Here is a 21,115-nt window from a genome sequence, read left to right on the forward strand (position 1 = left end):
AAGTTAAACCATCTAGAAGGCCAGAGGAAAACAAAAAGAACGTTCGGCAGACTTTCTCTACATCTCTCTGTATCTTTGTATCTCTCTCACTCTTTATTTCTTTCTTTTCCGCGCAGTCTCCCACCCCCTTTTCTCTGTGTACTCTCCCCCGGTCCAGAGGGTGAGTGAAAGTTCCCAGAACGGCGCCAAACGCAACAGGTTCGAAAAACAGTGACTTTCCGAGGTGACCACCAAAACCAAAAAGCAAACAAAAACGAAACAAAAACAGCGAAACATGGCACATTTCTCGATCACCGAAATGCCGGACATGAAGGTGACGGACACGTTCCCGAAGAGTGGCCGTGTGACGGAAGGTAAGTTCGGTGTCCTGTTATGCTCCCCAACCCCCTTTTCAATCCACCCTCCCCTTGCTGCACACCCTCCGTCCGAGCGCACTTTCCTCGTCTAAAAACTTGTCTTCTTCTGTTCGGTTGTTTGTTTGTTTGCGTCACCCTAACATTCATCGGATGTTTTTTTTCTGTTAGGTCGGGGTTATCTAATCAATTTCGGCGATTACCATTAAACCCGATAACGGCCTATTAGAAGGTGTGCCATTCCGGGGTGGAGCTTATCAAACAGGGCTTGGGAAGCATAAGTCGTTATAAAAATTAAGTCAAAAACATAAGTCATCAAAATTGGTGATACCGAAGCAAAACAAACGGCCGGCAGGCGAAAGCGGTCTGTGTGCGAATAAACGCACTCCTTCTCGGTACTCAATATGGGATCAAATTAATTGCTGTCGCGTTTGCTTTGAACTACTGTTTCGAACTAACGAGAGAAACGTTCCGTCCCAGGCGGGCGTGAGGAGCGGGTGCGCTTTCACCACCCTGTCCCGCACGCAGGAGAGGTCACGTGGAATTGATTCGTCCCATAGGAACGAGGAAGGGTAGCGGGTTGTTTGGGGGCGCCATAAAGCGATCTGGATCTCAGTCAATCACCCACCCCGGTTCGCAGACTTGGTCCGTTGGCTGGTGATTTTTAATTTAATTCAGACTACGCGTGGACTTTTAATTGGAGACAATTTGTTATCCCGTTTTCGCAAACCCACCTCGGAGCGTACCCCATAAAGTTGGACTTTGTACACCGGTTGCCATCATGGGAGGGAATTTTTAGATTGTATCCACCTCGTAATGGCTTGTCTACAGGCCGGAAAATTATGGGCTCGAAGGAAATCATTCCCAGCCAAGTTGCAGGTCGGGATGGTGGGAAATCAAACGGTTCGTTAAATGTCGATGTCGACAGAAACAGCACTCCCCGTTTTCATCGTTTTCTTGTGTTTGCCCATCCGACATGTCACTTCGCGCCAGCTGAAGAAGTATTGATAAGAACCCCAAGAACATGGCAGATAGAATGAGCTTGACACGATTTATGCTGATACCAGGCGTTTGGCTCCGTCGTTTTCCTTCAGTTCCTGTTTAGTCAGCTGGTGTTTGAAATCAAAACTACTTCCCGCCCGGTCTGGCATGACACAGAGCCGAGGCAAACAGAACGATCGCGTTGTACGTGCATCGCTAAATCAAATACAGACGGTCGTCTTTGATTCCATCGATTCGGCCAGATGCGTAATAGATTTCTTACGTAGCGTTGCGGCCATGCCAATACCGATGAGACTTTTCTTTCACTAGTACATATCAAGCATTGGCGGATTTTGTCTTGTTTAATTTCAGCAACACAATATCTTCATGGGCTGAGAACACTACTACTTTCATTGACATGTTTCCATGTTCCTTAAAAAATTATTTAAAATTGCCTACCCTTTAGAAGATTAAAACTCTGTAAACCTCTTCAATTTACCATCTTCGGAGGTTTAGTAATTTATTAATTTTAATTTAAAAGCACGCCCTCTCCACTAAATTAAATTCTCAGTTCTTTTCTAAGTATTAATTATTAGGCTTAAAATTTCCATAAATCGTTGCGAACTAGACTTCGCGATACTCCAAACCATTTCCAAAATTGTATAGATGCCCCCTACTTTTATAATAAATACTGTCTAGTCTAAGGTGTGTTAAAGCATACCCGAGATCGCCAGCTATTTTCCCAAACGATATGTTTCAGTCCATCAACGCCACCAATAAGTGTCATTTGTAAATACAACGGCATTAATTATCGTGTCGTGCATTGATTTAATTTCAAACCAATGTGTTGACAAACTAAAATAACTCCATTTTCTTCTCGGGACCCTTTTGGGAAAGTCGGCGTGTCAAAGTGTAATGGAACATACTCTGGCCTATTTATGGAACTGTACTTTTTCCCCCTTTTACGGTATTTACTACAGTACTGTATACAAAAAAAAAGGTTTGAAAATTGAGCTCTCACATGTTTGCGGTATACTTATCAAATGAAACCTTTTGTTCTGATCCGACCCTTTAGTTCGATCACCCGATTATATCACATGGTTATAGCATTTGTAATCAAATTGATGTCTAAACCGGAGTACGTTCAAGTGCAACACCACCCAAGCACGATGGCAATGAACCTTTCTCCCATTTTCCCGGACTCGATCGCCCCCTCGGAAAACGTTGCGTCTGGAGTGGAGGCACTTCCTAACCAACCGAAAGGAAACCCTAAACCACATCTCAGCTCATCAAGCCGGCAGACGGCGTCAGTTAAGAGACTTTGCTCTTTGCCCTCCCCTGCTTTCTATGCTTTCCTTCGCTCCAGAGCAATATTTTTAGCTGCATTGCACTGCAAAGGCGCATACTGAATTCATCGTTTCGGTTGGTCGTTCATCATCGTCATCGTCGCAGTCAACGGGCTTGGCTCGGTGCTCGAAGGGCTTGTTATTTTTAGCTGATCGTTAGCCAGAGCCATGGCAATGGATTTTCATGTTTGTCCTCCTTCTCAGCGTTGCGGCTCGATTGGGAAGTCGGACGGGAGTTATGGATGTTACTCGGATCACTCGGCTTCCGGCATCAACACGATCTTCAAATTCCCGCAACCGTTACCTACGCCATGGTTCAATGGCCATGGGGTTTTCTTTGTTTGGCCGGAAAATCGTTTTTACACCTTTCCCAGCCCCACTTAGCGCAAAAAAGGGGACCATTGTCTTTCTTTCGGACAACTATTTTCGTTGTTGCTCATTCATTTCGGTTTGGTGAAGTTCAGTTTTTTTTTTCCAATATTTTCGGTTGGTAGTAATTATCGTGTGGAAAGCTTGAAGTGGTTGCATGCACGTGGTTGCTCCCGAAGGGGATTCACTTTCACCCGAAACACCCAATCATTTACTTTTACTCTCACTTGCATCTCACAAAAACAAAACTCACCCCTCGACTCGGTCATTCCACGGGGTTTGCGTTTCCAACCCGCGTGTTGAAGTGCATCTTTTCTTTCTTCCCGGAAAACAATCGAACCGACACGAACCGCTATCACTCTCGCAAAGGCAGATCGATCGAGAAAACAAAAAAATAAATAATCAGTCGGCTCTCGAAATTCAACCGATTCCCAACGTTGGGAAGGCCATTCTGCATATCTCCATTGGTGTAACATTTTACTGCCTCGCTGTTGCTCCAGATGTTTTATCTGCGCTCGTATTTAGTCTTTACTTTTGCTACTGGTTTCCTATTATTACTACTTCTATTTTTCCATCCAACATTGCCACCATCAAACCCGCACCGAGGGAACTCGCAATTCAATTCCGACCCGGCGCACAGCTCGCCCGTGGACGTGTGTTTCATTTTCCATTTTCATAATTTGAGAAAATTCCCGCACGGTGCATTGACCGACCGACCGAAGCGATCGGGGCGAACAACTACCGGTCGGTTGGCTTTGCTTCGGAACGGTGGAACCAGTTGGAACTGGAGGAATGCGCGTACGATCTGCGAGGGTTAGCTGAACAGTTTCTTTGGCAAACCAGATGGTTCGCTCGAAGATGTTTCCCTTTGTTTTCCTGATTTTAAATCATATCTTTATGCGGACATATTTTTAAACGGATTTCCAGATACTTGAAAAAAAACGTATCGCGAACCACCATTTGATCACAGATCGCAAACTTTACGATCAACCGGCGCCGATTCCATCATTCCCGTTATGTGTCTGCGGGTGGAAAAAAGACTTTCATTTCATTCAAAATTAAACCCGTTTCCCGCCGGACCCGGGTTGGCAGTTTTACTGTAAATGTACGACGCACACTGCACTTCACGGGCCGGAAAACCTGCAGTAAAGCTGGCCACGAAAGGGATTTCTCACCGGTAAGCGACCCCCAAGTTCCGTTCGGTGCCGTTGCGGAAAGGAATGTTTTCTTAGGGGGTTTTCTCGGCTTGCTCACCGCTTTTACCTGTCCCAGTGGATATAGAAGGGGTTGGACCGGTTGCATGAAGGCCGGGATCGTTGTAGAAGATTAGAGGATCCGTGTACCGAGTGCTATCGCTGCGATCAACCGTCAGGGGGTTGCGTTTGAAAGTAAAAGGTGCAAACTCCCACCGCGCAGCGTAATTTTTCATTTTCTTCGAAGCAATAAAGATCGATCTCTTTAGAGAAAACTGAAAATGTGTACGAAAAATTTATGAATAAATGTTTGAGTTGAGTTGAGAAGCGGCCGGGGCGACAAACCGCGTCAGCGTGGGAACAGAAACCTAACGAATCAAAAAACCAGTTCGTTCACTCGACCGGAAGAGAGTCTAGCTGATAAGACGTGGTGGCAAAACAAGTTAAGCCGTACCCGCACCGGCACTTAAGATGGAATAAAAGAAGGATTTCTTCGGAAACGTGCTTGTTGATAAATTGCCTTCAGCTAGCTTCTTCTCGTGGATACAAGTGGATATGAAAATATTTAAAAATCTTGTTCAATGTTGATGTATGTGGCATCCATTGCAGACAAACCATCGCACCATCTGTGCATCGTAAGGCGTTAATGCACTCCATAAATGGGTTACATGTACGTAGGATAGCGGTTTTCAATGTGTATCCTTTTTGAAGCCGGCCGCTAATTGACTTGTCAGATTATTTTCAACTTTCTTCCCAGTTCCTGTGACAGGAAGCCTTTGATAGAGATAAAAATCTATGTAAGAAGTAATGGAACGGGATTGGATAACTAAGGATTGTTAAGGAGGAAACAGTTGCTGAGATTGTGAATACAGCAGAGACATGTTTTTCCCACAATTGCAAGTCTTATTAATTCTCTTCTGTTGAATGACACGTAGGCAAATAAGTTTATTCATATTATAAAAATGAATAATGTTTGCACTTCATTTCTAATTATATTTGGACAACTCTCAGCTCAAACATTGATTCACTATCGATGATTTATGATTGAACCTAGGTTTTTCTTTATTCAACTGTTAGTTTAATAAAAATGTTGACAGTTCGATCTTTCTGAAGATTTGATTATCAGATTTGTTAACTCATTGTGCCGGTAATTTCAGCATTTCATATACACAAGTCTGTTTGACGATTTATCATTTCACCATCACTTTCTTCGACTCGCGAGCGATCGGTGAAGATGTTAAGCCTTCGGGGCCTGGCCAAGCATCGATTTATTCTTGTGGAAGCACTGATACAGACTGTACGCCCGTTGGCACTTCGTTTCGCCTTTGTTCTTCTTCACGCACAGATCAGCGAATTCTTCCGACTTCTCGATGCTATTGCCCACAGTCAGCTGTTTGAGAAGCCCGTCCCGGTTGACGGTTCCGTCCGCGTTTACGGTGCCCAGCTTGTGGAAAATGCAGTGAACGTTGCACTGTGCGGGTGAAAACGAAAACAAAATACAAACTAGTCCACTGACATGTTCATACCACTATGCGAACTTAAACAAGCAGGTCAATCATACCTTAGAATCTTCACCAGGCAGATCGAAAAATTCGTGTCCAATGCGGGTTCCGAAGTTCTCCGGCAGGTCGCCTCCCAGCTCCGCGTGGCACGAGTCGGCCAGATTTTTGGCGAGCTTGTACTGTTCGTCGGAGAATTTTTCCTGCATGTGATAGACACACAAACGTACAGACTGTTTGTTGGTGCTAGCTTATATTTTCTACTTACCGCAGCCAAAACTACACCCAGCAAGGCAACGAAAGCAATCTTTACAAACTGCATGGTGATCCTGGTGGTTGTTTCCTCGTACGAAAACCGTCTTCACTAAAGTTTGATTTGAAAATGAGGTGATCCTCTGACGGGTGTCTTTTATATCCCAGCACAGGCCACCGAAGTTGATTGATTTTGGCTAACAAAAACTATGTTCACTTCACATCGATACGGCTAATGTGCATAAGTGATTGAAAATGAAGGCTTGTCGATGACGAGGCTCGATGATACTTCACCGAAACTGGACAAGTACACCAGGTAAGGTGTGGTATTGTGCACGCTTTCCGCACGCAAAACACTTATTTCTCCCAGTTCTAGACAACATTAAGCCTCGCAAAATATTGTTGCTATGGGACAAATTGGACCAAGCTGGGGAACAAAAAGCAGCAGGTCGATAATTTTTAAATTAAAAATTTTCATCGTTTCATCTTGCCTCATTTTCCCCTAATTATTAAATTTGCACCAGCGATGCTCCATGGCGGTTTGCTAATGTTTCTCACTTATCTTGAACCAGGACCGTGGTCGAATCAGTCCGAAGATTGGGTTTTTATTGGTATATTTTGCAACCAGAGCCGACCATGAGTTGCAAAATTTAGCAATTGTTCGTGCAACCTTGAAGCTAGATCCTCTCAATAGTCCCTGTCTGAAGACGTATAGCTTTGCAAAAAATATTTAAACTTCATTGTTAATTGAAACCTTTTTTTATATTCAAAAACGTACATTAGGGGAAATAATCATTAGCAAAGCCATATTTTTATGCCACACTTTTTTGAACTCCCATAACTATTTTGCTTTTTGCAGCTTAGAATGTTAGAACAATCCGTTTCACACGTTTATAGTTTATTTAAAAAATGTATTTTGATAGTTCATATAAAAAAATAGTACCACTTTATCTATTAATCAAAGATTCAAAAAATGAAATTGCTAAGAAAATTTATGTTTCCTTATCATATGTAAGGACACATACATTTTTCATCAATTAATCTGAAACCATTTTGAAGCTGATAAAGTTTCAATATAGGCGTACATTGTAAGCCTTGTCGTACATTGTAAGTCCTTTATAACGTATGCGACCGATGCTATGTGATAATATTTCCAAAGCATCTTATTTATGTCTATTGCTTAGAAAGGTACTCCGCTACTATTGCGATTTATTCCTATTATTTTTGCATGATGTGCATAGTTACATTATTGAAGTGAAAAAAATTTAAATAATAAATCCATGTTCCTAAGGTTTTATTCCCATGCCATGGCATATTTAAAATCGAAAGCCTTTTTATTTGTCATTTTATCTTTTCCAAAACTGTGTTCCACTTTCCATTGACCGTGCGGGCAATCCAGACTTCATATAACTTCATTACAATCATTTAAAAAAAAACAGATCACTTTTAGAAGGTTCGAAGACTTCGCAACCTAGAGGAGCATGTGCTTGTTCTGGTGGTAGCACTCGTACAGACTGTACGCCTTTGAGCACTTCGATGTGCCTCCAACCTGCTTCAGGCACAGGTCCGTCACCAGTTGCGCCTTCTCGGCCGTGTTCGCCGCCGACAGCTCCCGGAACACCCCTTTCTCGTTGGCTTCACCGTCCGGGTGCACGACACCGATCTTGAGAAAAATGCACTGCACATGGCACTGTGCGTATAGGAATCGGAAATATTTAAAAATAAGAATTTTCACTAATAATAAGGCTTACGAAAGGTGAGTGTAGCATACCATATCGCCCTCGTCGTTCAGGACGATCATCTCGTGGCTCATCCGGGAAGCGAAGTCCGGCGACACAACGCTTCCGAGCTCATCCTGGCATTCCAAGGCAAACATTTTTGTGTGCCTGTGCTGCTCTTCGGTGAGACGGGACTATGAACCGAAACACAGTGTGTGATAGTATATCCATCATATGATCGTAGGCACCGTTTTGTACTCACCATGGTACCAACCACACCAAGTACAACGACAAACACAACCTTTAGAATCTGCATGATAACTGCTTATTCTGCTGACAATCGCTAAACAGGTAGCTTATACGTTTAGATCCAACTTTGATATAATGTGGTTCAGCCTAACGCCATCAGCTTTTATACTGCAGAAAGGACATTTTAAATGGCCTCATCTAGAGTGCTTATAATTGCAATGTGATAACATTAAGTGCATCTTTAACGACCCCTGCAGAAGGTTAATGGTCTGATGTGGTATTCAAAGACACAAAAACCGGGCGAACAGAAGTTACGCGGAAGTAGATGTGACTGTTTGTAATATCCGATGAAATGTTTGTTTTTATTGAACTCCAATTTGTTGTTTCCTCGTAGTAGCGTTTTATTCTCGTATTATATAACGATAAACTTGGTATGGTAATGTAGAGAAACTATTTAAGCATGTATTTCAATTCACATATTTTAAATTCCCCAACACATGTTTTGTCGCTATTTTGACCTACTCTATTTTTGCCTCTCATAAAAAAAATTCTTTTATGTTTTTGATAGTTAAAATATTCTTTAAAGCTTTTACTTTTAACTAAACGAGATTTAATGCTTAATTTGCTCTTTGTATATCCACCTTTTTTTGCACGAAGAATGCATTCTCTTCTAGCGGGTCTCGGACAACCAAGCTCCTACCAAGATTTTATTTGCATTTATTTTGGTCACTCTTTACGTCGTTGAAAAAACTCGAATACATCAATGTAAGTACATTAATTCGTCGTGTTGCTTCATGATGGATTATTAACAATCCTTCACGATTCAGTTGTAGAAGTACTGGTCGTAGACACATCGTTCGCCATATCTTCAGGCTTTGTCGCCCCATCCAAAATGTGCTTGTTTTTGTGGTAACACTCGTACGCACTGTACGCCCTTTGACACTTCGTTTCGCCCTTCGTCAGCTTAGCGCAGAGTTCTACGAGCTCTTCCACCCTCTCGATCGGATTGCTCGTCGCCAAAGTTTCAGTCAGCTTCGGCTTGTTGATTGTACCATCCTCGTGTAGTGTACCCAGCTTCATCGAAAGACAGTGAACGTGGCACTAAGGGAAGCAGAAACAAAGAGGGATTTGTTTAGATTAACAAAATGAATAAAGGATCTAAAACTGTAGACATCTAAAAGAAGGGGAGCTTACCTTCGCAGTCTCACTGTTCAGCTTGATGTACTCTCGGCTTATTCTTGCGCCGAAGTTTTCCGGCAGTTCACCTCCCAACTTCTCGTGGCATGATTCGGTCAGCGTTTTAGAGAGACTGTGCAGTTCCTTCGCGACGCGAGCCTGTTTTTCCACCATCATAGAATGTTACACTTGTACCGGGTATGTTAGAAAAGCGGTAAAAATATAATTTTCACTTACCATAGCACAGATGGCACCGAGCAGAACGATGAACGCGACTTTAAGACTCTGCATGGTGATGATTCGTCTCCTTGAATCCCTGGTATTGATAAAAGGAACGTTCCTTGCCGACGTTTGATTCTAAAATGAACTGCTTGAGCATGGTTCAGATTGTCTTTTATACCCTTGGAGAAAATATTTTCCCGCTGCCCAAAGCCCTGGCACAATATAAACCACGATAATGTATCCATTCTTGTAGTGCATAACCATCCTAAACCAGAGGTTGAACATAATATTCATACAGCTCGTTGGAAACAGCAAGGACATGCGGAGACATTAATGTGCAAAACATTATCTTCAGCCTCTTCTTTAAGTCAATTAGCGTCCCTGTTCGTGAGTTTGCCGATTTGTTGGCGAGCGCATCGTCTGCCCGAATTATTTATCTAACGATTTCTCGACATTGAACCCCATGATGTCGAAAAGTGGCGAAAAATATTCAAAGGCTGAATATATTTCGTTGTGCAATTATTTATTCATATGTTCCTTTTTTTGTAAGTACATTAATTCGTCGTGTTGCTTCATGATGGATTTATAACAATCCTTTACGGTTCAGTTGTAGAAGTACTGGTCGTAGACACCTCGTTCGCCATATCTTCAGGCTTTGCCGCCCCATCCAAAATGTGCTTGTTTTTGTGGTAACACTCGTACACACTGTACGCCCTTTGACACTTCGTTTCGCCCTCCGTCAGCTTAGCGCAGAGTTCTACGAGCTCTTCCACCCTCTCGATCGGATTGCTCGTCGCCAAAGTTTCAGTCAGCTTCGGCTTGTTGATTGTACCATCCTCGTGAAGTGTACCCAGCTTCATGGAAAGACAGTGAACGTGGCACTAGGGAAAACAGAAACAAAGAGGGATTTGATTAGATTAGCGAAATGAATAAAGGATCTAATACTGTAGGCATCTTACCTTCGCAGTCTCACTGTTCAGCTTGATGTACTCTAGACTCATCCTTGCGCCGAAGTTTTCCGGCAGTTCGCCTCCCAGCTCCTCGTGGCATGATTCGGTCAGCGTTTTAGAGAGACTTTGCAGTTCCTCCGTGATGCGAGCCTGTTTTTCCACAATCGTAGAATGTTACACTTGTACCAGGTATGTTAGAAAAGCGGTAAAAATTAAAATTTTCACTTACCATAGCACAGATGGCACCGAGCAGAACGATGAACGCGACTTTAAGACTCTGCATGGTGAATGATTCGTTTCCTTGAATCCCTGGTATTGATGAAAGGAACCCTTTCTTACCGACGTTTGATTCTAAAATGAACTGCTTGAGCATGGTTCAGATTGTCTTTTATACCCTTGGAGAAAATATTTTCCCGTTGGCACTACCCAAAACCCTGGCACAATATAATCCACGATAATGTATCCATTCTTATGTAGCATAACCAGAGGCTCAGAATAATATTCATACAGCTCGCTGGAAACAGCAGGAACATGCTGGGACATTAATGTGCAAAACATTACTTTCAGCCTCTTCTTTAAGTCAATTCGCATCCCTGGTCATGAGTTTGCCGATTTGTTGGCGAGCGCATCGTCTGCCCGAATTATTTATCTAACGTTTTCTCGACATTGAACCCCATGATGTCGAAAAATGCATCCCATGATTAATGTCCACGACAGCACATATACACTGGTCTTATAGGATTTGCTCCCTGTTTTCAGAAGTATTTACGGCTTAAGTTTACAACAAGAGGCAAGTTAGCAAATTTATCAAATAATATTGGTCAACAATTCAAAGTTTAACAAACTTGAAATTCACCAACTCATGAAAATTGGTTTGCATCGTTATATGAAATATTGGAGCTATTTTTTTTTATAATCAAATGTTTGCTGAAGGTGGTTTTGGTCAACATCTTCTTGTAGCCGAAGCTGTGGTTTGTTGCGTCGGTCGTTGGCTCACGCGCAATGCACATACCTAAGGTAACTAGCCTGATTGGGTCTCTCTTCTGGAGTGGTTCCTGCGGAATACGGATCCCACCCCGATAGCTCGCGTTGCCATCACAGCGATTCCAACGACGTATCCATGCCTTCGGAGCGTCGTTCAGCAACTCGCCTGCGTTCCCGACACAATCAAGAAACACTCGTTCACTAAGACGTTTCATAGGACGCTTGTTGCAAATGGCAAGCTTCCACATGGCGTGCTGCTAATGCAGATGGGACGTTCATCGTCCTGTATGTTTCGTGTTCAATGTGATACTCTGGACCACAAGATCACCTCTTGCACTCGTGTCATTACCTCCTGAGCCCTGCTGCTGCAGCAAGGCATCAGCAATGAAGTTCCAGGGTGTCAGTACTCGTTTCAGTGTCTTCGTTTTCCAGTACTCCGCGGGATGAGTAGTGCTTCGTTTATATGCGATCTACATCATCCATATCCTTGGAAACAACCATATAGTGATCGATCCAGCTGTCCTTAAATGCACTTTGTGCCTGTGATATTATCGTGTAAGACCCAATTTGTAATCTCGTTAACAATTTAAGAATATATAGTATGTTTTATTAAAAAAATGCTTCACAATTCATCTTTAGTTCATGGATGACTTATGACGAAAAGTTTATTAATACATAATTATGTCTGTTCGGTATTCTTTTATATACACAATTTTGCATTAACGTCACCTAAAATTTACCAAATTTTCCCTTTTTAAAATGGGTCATTATAAGTTTCCTTCTATTAATTCACTTGATTGCTCATAACTGTTCAGTTTGTTCTTATTATTTATTCAACAACGTGGTAATGGTGATGCTTTCTAAACAATCAAAATGGCACTAGGAAGCGCATGAACAAACGGATGATCCTTAGGGCTTCGGGGCCTCCTCGAAAATGGACTTATTCTTGTGGTAACACTGGTACAGACTGAAGGCTTTGTCGCACTTCGATTCGCCCTCGGTCTTCTCGCACTTGTCCGCGAACGCTGCTGCCTTCTCGGGCGGGTTGCCTCTCGACAACGCGACCACCATCTTCTCCCGGTTGGCGGCACCGTTCTCATCCGTGAAGCCCACCTTGGCGAAGATGCACTGGATGGTGCACTGTGGGGGAAAAGGGGAAGAAAACAGGCATAGGATTAACTCATCGAAGGGTCGCCTTTACCTTAGAGCTTACCTTCGAGGTCTCACTGTCCAAGGTAAGGTCGCCAAGGCGCATCTTGGTTGCAAAGTCCTCCGGCAGGTCGCCACCGAGTTCCTTGTGGCAGGAGTCTGCTAATATTTTGGCGAGATCGTGTTGCTGCTCGGTGAAGAACGCCTGCAAGCAGAAGCGAGTTAAAGAAAGTGAGAGTTAAACACATAATAGTCCCAGTTAAAGGCACTCTTCCTACTCACCATTGCACAAACTGCTCCAAGCAACACGACGAAGGCAACCTGTAGACTCTGCATTTTGGTTTTTGTCCTTCTGCTTACTTGCTTCCTGAGGCGATCGCGAATGGAACCTTCTACAACGGAATCCGATTTGAAAATGAACCGATTTCCTAAAGTCCCGATTGTCTTTTATACCACAACAGAAGAACAGCTCCGTCCGATCTTTAAAATCTGCCTAATTTGGAGTTCACGTCCAAGTCCGTGCCGGTGGAAAAGTTGTTGATTTATGTCGTCTGATTGCAAGGTCCACGGTCTCTCGATCCATTGACCTGATGTGCTTCTCAAGGACACATTTGCATGGTGGAGAAGAAGCTTGGAGTATAAGGTATCCAACTGTGTCAGGATCTTCGATCGCGGGTTGCTATGGGTTTTCACTCTCCCTCTCTCTCGCACAACGTCGCTGTTATCATCACGGTCAAGGCTATCGGCTTCTGGTGGAGAGGAGACCGAGCCCCCTCTATCGACAGCGGAACGAAGGTCAACGTTTGTCCGATGGCATAATTTAAATCTTTTCGCGACTCTACGTCATGGCAAGGCAGGAAAGAAGAACGAATGTCTCGTGTCTTCCGTTGGAGCAGGATGTGGTCTCTCCACACCACAACATGGACAAATGCATCTCGTGACTAATGGTGATAATAAAGGGAGCCGGCAAGCTGTCCGTCTATTATTAGTCTGGTACAGGTTTTCGTTACAACTGGTGTCATTGTGCCAAGGAAAACTTGTTAAGGATATTAATTATGGAAGAGTTTAAAAAATGCGACTAATTACTTCATTATTTTACAATTCAAAGAATGTTCTCCTCCAAAACTAGCTTGGAAATTGAAAGCTACACATACGCAAATTTTCATATTGCATTGAGACACATTGTTTCCTCAATTTTAACCTAGTTTATTTCTCTATTTTACAGTGTGCAAAGAATGGCTCGTGCGGGAAGACGGAGCACTCGCTCTTCAGCTACAAAACCAAGAAAGTAAGTGATAAACTGCCTTAATGATGCGATTTGTTTTGTTTTTCATTAATTTTGTTTTGCCCTTTTGTAGTCAGTGAGCATTACAGAGGCAATAAACAGCGCAACCAAATCGTCCGGCAGGACTTCCCGACCGCACTCTCGGAGCAGATACGCGAGAAGGAGGATGCCGAGCGGCAGGCGGCCCTTTACCATCAGATGATAAACGAACAGTAAGTGAAAATGAGAAGGTGCACATGGTGTAGAACGTTTAATGATGTTTGCTCTCCTTGTCTTGATTACGCAGGGAAGAGATGGATGCAAAGGTAGCACGCGAAGTCGCGGAACAACTGAACCGTGAGGCCAAACTAAAGCGACAGCTCGAGCAAGAGCGAAGCGAAATGTTGGTCCGCAAGCTCCAGGAGCAGGCTCTCCTGGGTGAAAGGAGGCATCCAGCTGGGGCTGCAAATGGCGCCGTTGCTGGACCGTCCGTGCGACAACATCCGGTACCGGAGCCACACAGTGCCAACCCGTTCCCGTTACCTCCCCGAACGCACCCCAAACCACCGTCGGCAGCGGCCGGAACAAGTTCCGGAGCTCGCCCCACAAACAGCTCGAATGGGTCCCACTTTATGGCCCATTCACCACCCCCACCAGCAGCTAGTACCGGTTCGGGTGCGGCATACAACGCCAGATCGAACGGTCAGCCGGATCTGCACTACGCGTCGTTGGATTTGAACTCCCCCAAGCGGCCACCACCGCAGCCAGTGTTTCAGAACGGCCGGGCGTACCAGGAGGTGGTGTTTACGACACCACCGGATCAACACACGAACCGCCCGCCGGCCAACTATCATCAGTATTCGGACGACGAAGAACCGCTGACACCGTCGTACGCCAACGTTAACCTGCAGTCCCACACGCCGGAGAAGAAGCAACCGCAACCACCGCCGCCCCAACCGTACCGGCATGGACCGCGCGCGTTGGTGGACGACACGGTGGACAGCATCCGGCCGTACGATATGCCACTCACGAACGATGACTTCCAGTACCAGTATCCACTGCCACCGACGCTGAACAATATCTCCGGCTCGGGACCGAGAGGTGGTGGACCGGTGTCTTCTCCCATGTCCTCCACGTCGTCCTCTTCCGCACGCTACACACACAACATTGTGGCCCCGCCCGAGGCGGACTATCAGAACAACACGAACTTTAATAAAATGTCTCCGGAGAAGTACGTTTCCCCGCCACCGGTATCCCACCGGCCACCCGGTGGTAACGATATTAACTCCTATCGAGCAACCGAACTCGGTGCGTCCAGTGGAGCTCATCGCCGGCAGGATATGGCAGTCCAAAGAAACGCGAATCCTATCAACTACAACCTGTACGATGATGACGACATCGAGGAGGCACTCGGGGCAACATCGGGCGCCGGTGCAAGGATGCAGTCCAGTGGGCTTCCTCCGGTGGCGGACCCACTGGGAGAAGCGGGTCCGAGCAGCAGCAGCAGCAGCAATCGGTATATGAACGGTGGAGCGACTCCGAAAAACATTTTCCAATCGCAACAACCGCACGGAGCGGGTGGTGGCGTGATCTACCAGAACCATCCGCATTCGTCCCATGCCTCACCGAGTCACTCGAAAAATAGCAGCTACGATAAGACGGATCGCATACGAACGCTGCAAGATTTGGGACTGGCGCCGGATGAAATACTTGAGATCGATATGCGGCTCGAACAGGAACTGCGTGATGCGGTAAGAAACGCATGGGAACTGGGTGAAAAGGGAGTGTATCACTGGCAAGCGGACTTCTCTTCGTTCGTCTCGAGCGAGTCCGTTCTCTGGGCTTCATGTGGATATTCTCATACCATGACTAGAGGCTGACTCGTTTGAGAACGAACGAACTTTCTACAGATAACATTTAATTTATCATTATGGGTATATATTCGCCAACTTTAGCGTTATAGTGTGTAAAAGTTTAGTCTGTTCAAACAATTCAAGTTAAATTCTATCTTCAATATGATTATGGTAGAAAGTTAAAGATATCAGAATCATAAAATTAGATACACCCTTTAATTAATAAAATTTGGATTTATAGTAGCGTTCACTTATTGGATGAAATAGATGATTAATAATTTGAATCTCTCTCCCTCAGGAGCTGGCCCGAAAACTGCAAGAAGAGGAAGGCGGTGAGCTTGACCAGGAGTTCATCGACCGCAAGGTGGCAATGGAGGCACAAGATAAGGAGCTCGCTAAAATGCTTCAGGAGCGTGAACGGGCCAAGGCAAAGCGTGCCCGCGAAAAGGCTCGCCTAAAGAAGGAGGCTCGAATGCAACAGCAGCAGCAACAGCAACCACCGGAGGAGGGCAGTGGGCCCGAAGCTGGTGGTGACGGACAGGAGCAAACCGCTTCCGTTGAGGACACCGCGGGAGATGCTTCGTACTCGAACCCGATCGATATGCTGCAAAATATGCAACAGCAGCAGCTTCTGCAGCAACGATCGATGGGAGGTGGTGTGCCCTCGAGCTCACGGGCATACTACGGTGCTCCGGTTCCCGCACCGACGGCGGCAGGGGATGCGGTGGCACTTCATAGCCATCATCGAACGCAGGGAAGCATTTCATCGCACGGATCTGGTGGAAGCTATAACCACCACCATCATCAGCAGCAGCTGCAACAATCCAGTCCTCCGGGGGCCGTACCGATCAGCGACGAAAACTACTCCAACCCCGTGGACATGATAAAGCAGCAGAAACAGCAACAGCAACAGTTGATGATGATGCAACAGGTGCAGAGTCAGCAGCAGCAGCAGCAGCAGCAGCGCGTCGGACCGAATCTCAAACTGTCCGCCAATGTCCAGCGACTGGTGGAAAATGGTCGAAAGGAGGACGAAATCTACGTCCTACCCGTGTCGGAAGATGATCTACAAGGAGACCAGCAACGAAGTCCGCAAAGGGCGGCCGCAGCAGGAAACCGTTTATTGGCATCACCTGGTTCGAGGTTTGTTTTTCATTTTCATTGCTAGAAAACATTGTTGATATTGATTTGGTTCCATCCCCTCGCCATCGTCGCCAAACAGGAATCCATATTTGGATGACAATATCGCGACGAAAATCGATCCGACTTTCCAAGGTTCCGGGTTGGGACCATCGCCAACATCAACTGCGACGAATTCACTCAACTCCTCCACTGCCACAAACCATCCATCTCAACCTGGTAAGAGAACACGTGCCGCATGGGACGTCGGAAAAACGGATATCGTACTCATTGTGTTTTTCCATTTAGACATCCTGGAATTCTCCGATCCCGGTTCGTCTAGTCCAGTCCCGCCGTACATGCCGATCCAGGGAACGCGCCGCAACAACTCCGCCGACGGGAAGAAGCGCAAGTCGAAGGAACGCTGTGCTCAGCAGTGATCATCAATGATCGCGGTGGAAGGATACGCATTTGTTTTGCTTTTAAATACTTTTGTGCTTCGGGAATCGCGTTTAAAGAAGCATCTTTTTCGAATCTAAGCTGTATTTATACAAAAAAAACAGTATCTGTATGAAGGAGCGTTTTTTGTCGTATTTTGTTTAAGTATACACATTGCTAAAGAGAAAGGGGAGAAAGTTTAAGGAGATTATAAATCTACAACAATATTGCTATTTATCGAAGATCGTTTAGCTTTGATCGCTCAGAAGTCGCTTGATCGAATGTGTTTTTTTCTCCAGTGACACCGATGCTTTATTGAATGAAAACGAATATATTTTATAACTGAAATGGTGTTAAATATTTTATCCGAAGTCTAAGAAGTATATATGGAATCGAACGATGGTGAAACATTCAAAAAGCAAACCGTTATACGGTAAACTGTTCTACGAGAAAGTTTATTATTGGTAGGCTCCGTAAATAAGACGGCTGATAAACCAGTATGATTTTATGTTTAACAAGCACTTGGGAAGGAGATTTGTGAAATAATTTTGTTTTTGTATTTCTTCGTTTATTCTTTTATTGGAGTTGTATAGAATGAAGAAAGAAAATAGTTGGTGTACTTGCCAAGCTAAGACACACTCAAGACAAGCAAGTGGTGACTGTTTTAGGGCTCCGCGCGAGAAAAGTTCTTAATGGAATCAGGTAAAGTAAGGTAATGTTGTCTAGTTTACAACATTAACATTTTATGTTGCTACATCATGTTTTAAAGATCATGGACTCAAGTGTCGAAATAAGCCCGACTCAAGTGTTGAAATGAGACTCCGGCCTAGATCCCCATCTTACTGCTGTTTGACATTTGCGCCTGAAACTATGCAAAGCGCGACGCATACATTGTTTTTAAATATTTGAACGTTAACGGCTCGCTTAAAAGAACATAACGATTCAAACTAATCATGCAGTTTAGGTTGAATGCAGGTTAATATACTATTACATGTTATGTTAATTTGTCATTTTTTGCAGCCTTGCTGTTTGCGTGCCAAACTCTCCTCCATCAACACTACTTTCAGCGCGCATGTGTTACATGCACCGGACAAAATGCATCCGTACACACCTACTACTTTGCGGTATCATTGAAGGTACAAAACGTCAGTCCCACTCGACTAATATATGTGTGTGTGTGTTAGTGTGTGTGTATGAGTCAATAATTGAAAGGGGAAAGCAAAGACCAGCGCAAATGCGACTGCACTTTGATCGAATGCACCCGATCGCATCCAGCAATTGGTGGCAACAGTCTGTGCATATTTCGTGGCAAACGGGGTGATTGCGGTGTGGGGCGTATGGATCGAGCGTGGGTTACGTTTCTTTGTGCATCAGAAGACCCGGGTCACCCGAATGCATTCGCTGGTGATGCACTGTATTGGAGACCTCGACTCGCACACCACCGAGTCGATATGCAGATCGGCTTCCAACGAGAGAGGCCCGACAACCATTCCGGTATTGGAGGCCAGAGCCAGATAACCCTTCATGTGCCAAACATGACAAGGAATGAATGAAAAAATATTACATGTATCTTTCTCAACAATTAAACATTTGAGTTTTAGTTAACGATCGAGATTTGTTGCAGCGAATCACACAAAAAGCCAAATATAGAAATGAACTTTTTAGTCATCTCCACCGTTTTTCACATCGAATTTATGATATTTGATGCAATTTCTTATGCACATGCAAGAGTGCAATTGTGCAAACGCGACAAATGTATTGGTTTGCAAACACAAAAAAAAACATTTGCGTTCAAAGTATTCGTAACATCATCCACACAATACACTCTAATCCAATTCGAGTGCACATACTTTGAAATTCTGGAAAGGAAGGCTAGCAGATAACAATAGGAGAAGGCGGGGGGGGGGGGGATCTATGCATTTTCGGTTCGTAACTAACACCAGTAAACGTTATGGTCGCTTTGGCGATATTTTTGGACTTCCGACCCGATGTGATAAGGCAAATGGCTTTATCGGGATGATACGAATTGCATTGGGGCGCACTACGTCACAGGATGATGCTGCTTATTTACAAATCAGCATACGCAGAAACACACACACACACACACACACACACACACACACACACATTGTGAAATGCACTTTTTGTACCCCTAGAAAGAGAACACCGTTCGGGGGGAAACAGGAGAGAAATTCTTATAGTGACCGAGGTATAGTGTGTCAGCTGGTGAAGGAGAGGTACGCTGTAGAAATGCAGTAAAAGTGCAACAAGAAACAAGAAAACATTTAAATACAGTCTCTCTCCCATTCTTACGCTTCTAAACGCGATAAAAGACAGAACGGGATATGAAAAGTGGGAGACAAAATGAGACAAGGACAGAAAAAGGAACAAAGCAGCTCCACCGGCAACTCTTGTACTACCGAACCCAAAATGCACTATAACGCACACCACTGCACTGGTGCATGCAGCGCATGTCATCGCGAAATCAGTTCCGCACACACAATTGCCATGCAATCGAACTGCACCTCAAGTGTATTTTTTTTTCTTCTCCGCTTTCGAACTCACACACCCATGTGGCGGTGCACTTTGGTGTGCTGCAGTTCCCGTGGGGTTTTTTTTGTGCAAATAAATTGCACAAATTGTGTGTTCCGCGTGTATTTGTGCAACCGGTCCCGCCGAATGCACACACGCTGGAGGGAAACAGACGAAAGGGTGGGAATCGAGACAGACAAAGACAGCACAAAGTGCATTCGTGTGTGATCGCAGAAATGCACAAACACGCACACTTAGTGCTGGCGGGGCACAAAAAGGGGCAAATGCGTTCGCGGGGCACCCGTGCGATCTTCCCGTGACCCCGCGAAAACCCGACGGAGCCGCTTGTACGTGTGTTTGCGAAACGTCGTCGTCGTCGTCGTCTGGGACGCTTTGGTGGAGGGGGAAAGGTCCCGGCTGGGAATGTGGAACCGGACGATGGTCAGACTGCACCCTGCGCGAGTGCAACCAACGGGTGGAAGCGAGCGAGCAGCCGAGCAAAGGCACAGCCAGAAAGAGAGCCAAAGGGAGCGAAGCAGCGCAGCGTCGGGTTTGAAGCTGGTTGCAAAAAGACTCCCCGGCCAGTGGCGGCCAACGGCGAATGACAGTCCGGGGTAAAAGTCGCAACGGAACGGGCTCGTCGTCGTCGTCATCGTCGCCGTCGTCGTCGTCGTCGTCGTCGTCGTCGTTGTGGTCTCGCGCTGGGCTTGGTTGACGTGCCTGTCACACCGTGCACGCGTGTTGTCGAAGTTCGAGTTCAGGTTCCTTTAGCCTGCCGTCATCCCGTTCGCGATTCTCGCGCCGCGCGTATCGCGTTCTATTTGTTCGTTTGCATTTTTGTCGCACACATTTTTCCTTTTGCTGCCCGTCTGCGTTATCTCCCTTGCCCTTACCGCCGCCGTGCATCCGCGAGGGCAATCTTCCTTCCCTGCACGTTTTTTGTTCTACACCTCTTCCGCCCTCAGTGGTTCTCCGAAAAGTGCGTATTCGAATCACTTGGGGGTTTTCTTCCCAACTTCCCCATGCGTCCACGTGTTTGGGACCTCAAACCATCCTCTCGCTTGCCTAAGTGCGTTCGGGATTCTTTTTGCATATTTCACGCGCCTTGCGCTCTCGTTCGCTAATTCGTCGCCTTCTTTGTTTTGTACGTTTCGGTGACGGTCTCCAAAGGGTATTTTTAACCTCACGCGTGCACCTTCCGCTCAAAACCTCGCTTCGTTTGTGTGCTGTGTGATCTGTGAAGTGACTTTTCCCTGACGGAGGCCCAGAAGTGTGTACAGACCCTGGACCTGCCGGAGAAAAACATTAGAACAGGATTGGAATTTGTCTTCGTGCCGCATGTCCCCATGATCTGCTATTCCCGATTTTCTCGCACGCACGTACCCCGTAACGGAGTGAAACAGTTCAGTACGTTGTTGTTAACACTTATTTTCATTACGCTTTGATCCCCTCTCGGTACGTGATCTGT

The 21,115-nt window shown here is 45.2% G+C and overlaps 1 protein-coding gene across 1 annotated transcript; it reads left to right on the forward strand.

The window, feature by feature from the left end:
* The first annotated feature begins 129 nt into the window (after positions 1–129).
* On the forward strand, positions 130–17,182 carry LOC131293793 (putative uncharacterized protein DDB_G0271606). Its single transcript, XM_058321854.1, has 7 exons — positions 130–353; positions 13,667–13,729; positions 13,800–13,938; positions 14,013–15,456; positions 15,857–16,701; positions 16,781–16,917; positions 16,987–17,182. The coding sequence occupies exons 1-7, from the start codon at positions 275–277 to the stop codon at positions 17,115–17,117; spliced, it is 2,838 nt and encodes a 945-aa protein (XP_058177837.1). The 5' UTR covers positions 130–274; the 3' UTR covers positions 17,118–17,182.
* Positions 17,183–21,115: the final 3,933 nt, after the last annotated feature.

Source organism: Anopheles ziemanni, chromosome 2 (assembly GCF_943734765.1).
Source record: "Anopheles ziemanni chromosome 2, idAnoZiCoDA_A2_x.2, whole genome shotgun sequence".
Taxonomy (NCBI): Eukaryota; Metazoa; Arthropoda; class Insecta; order Diptera; family Culicidae; genus Anopheles; species Anopheles ziemanni.

What these genes read in the sequence shown, in the direction of transcription:
- LOC131293793 (XM_058321854.1), top strand. Translation starts at nt 275, where the DNA reads ATGGCACATTTCTCGATCACCGAAATGCCGGACATGAAGGTGACGGAC. An exon ending in CATCAGATGATAAACGAACA is followed by an intron (nt 13,939 to 14,012) that starts GTAAGTGAAAAT and finishes TTGATTACGCAG; the next exon opens with GGAAGAGATGGATGCAAAGG. An exon ending in TTGGCATCACCTGGTTCGAG is followed by an intron (nt 16,702 to 16,780) that starts GTTTGTTTTTCA and finishes GTCGCCAAACAG; the next exon opens with GAATCCATATTTGGATGACA.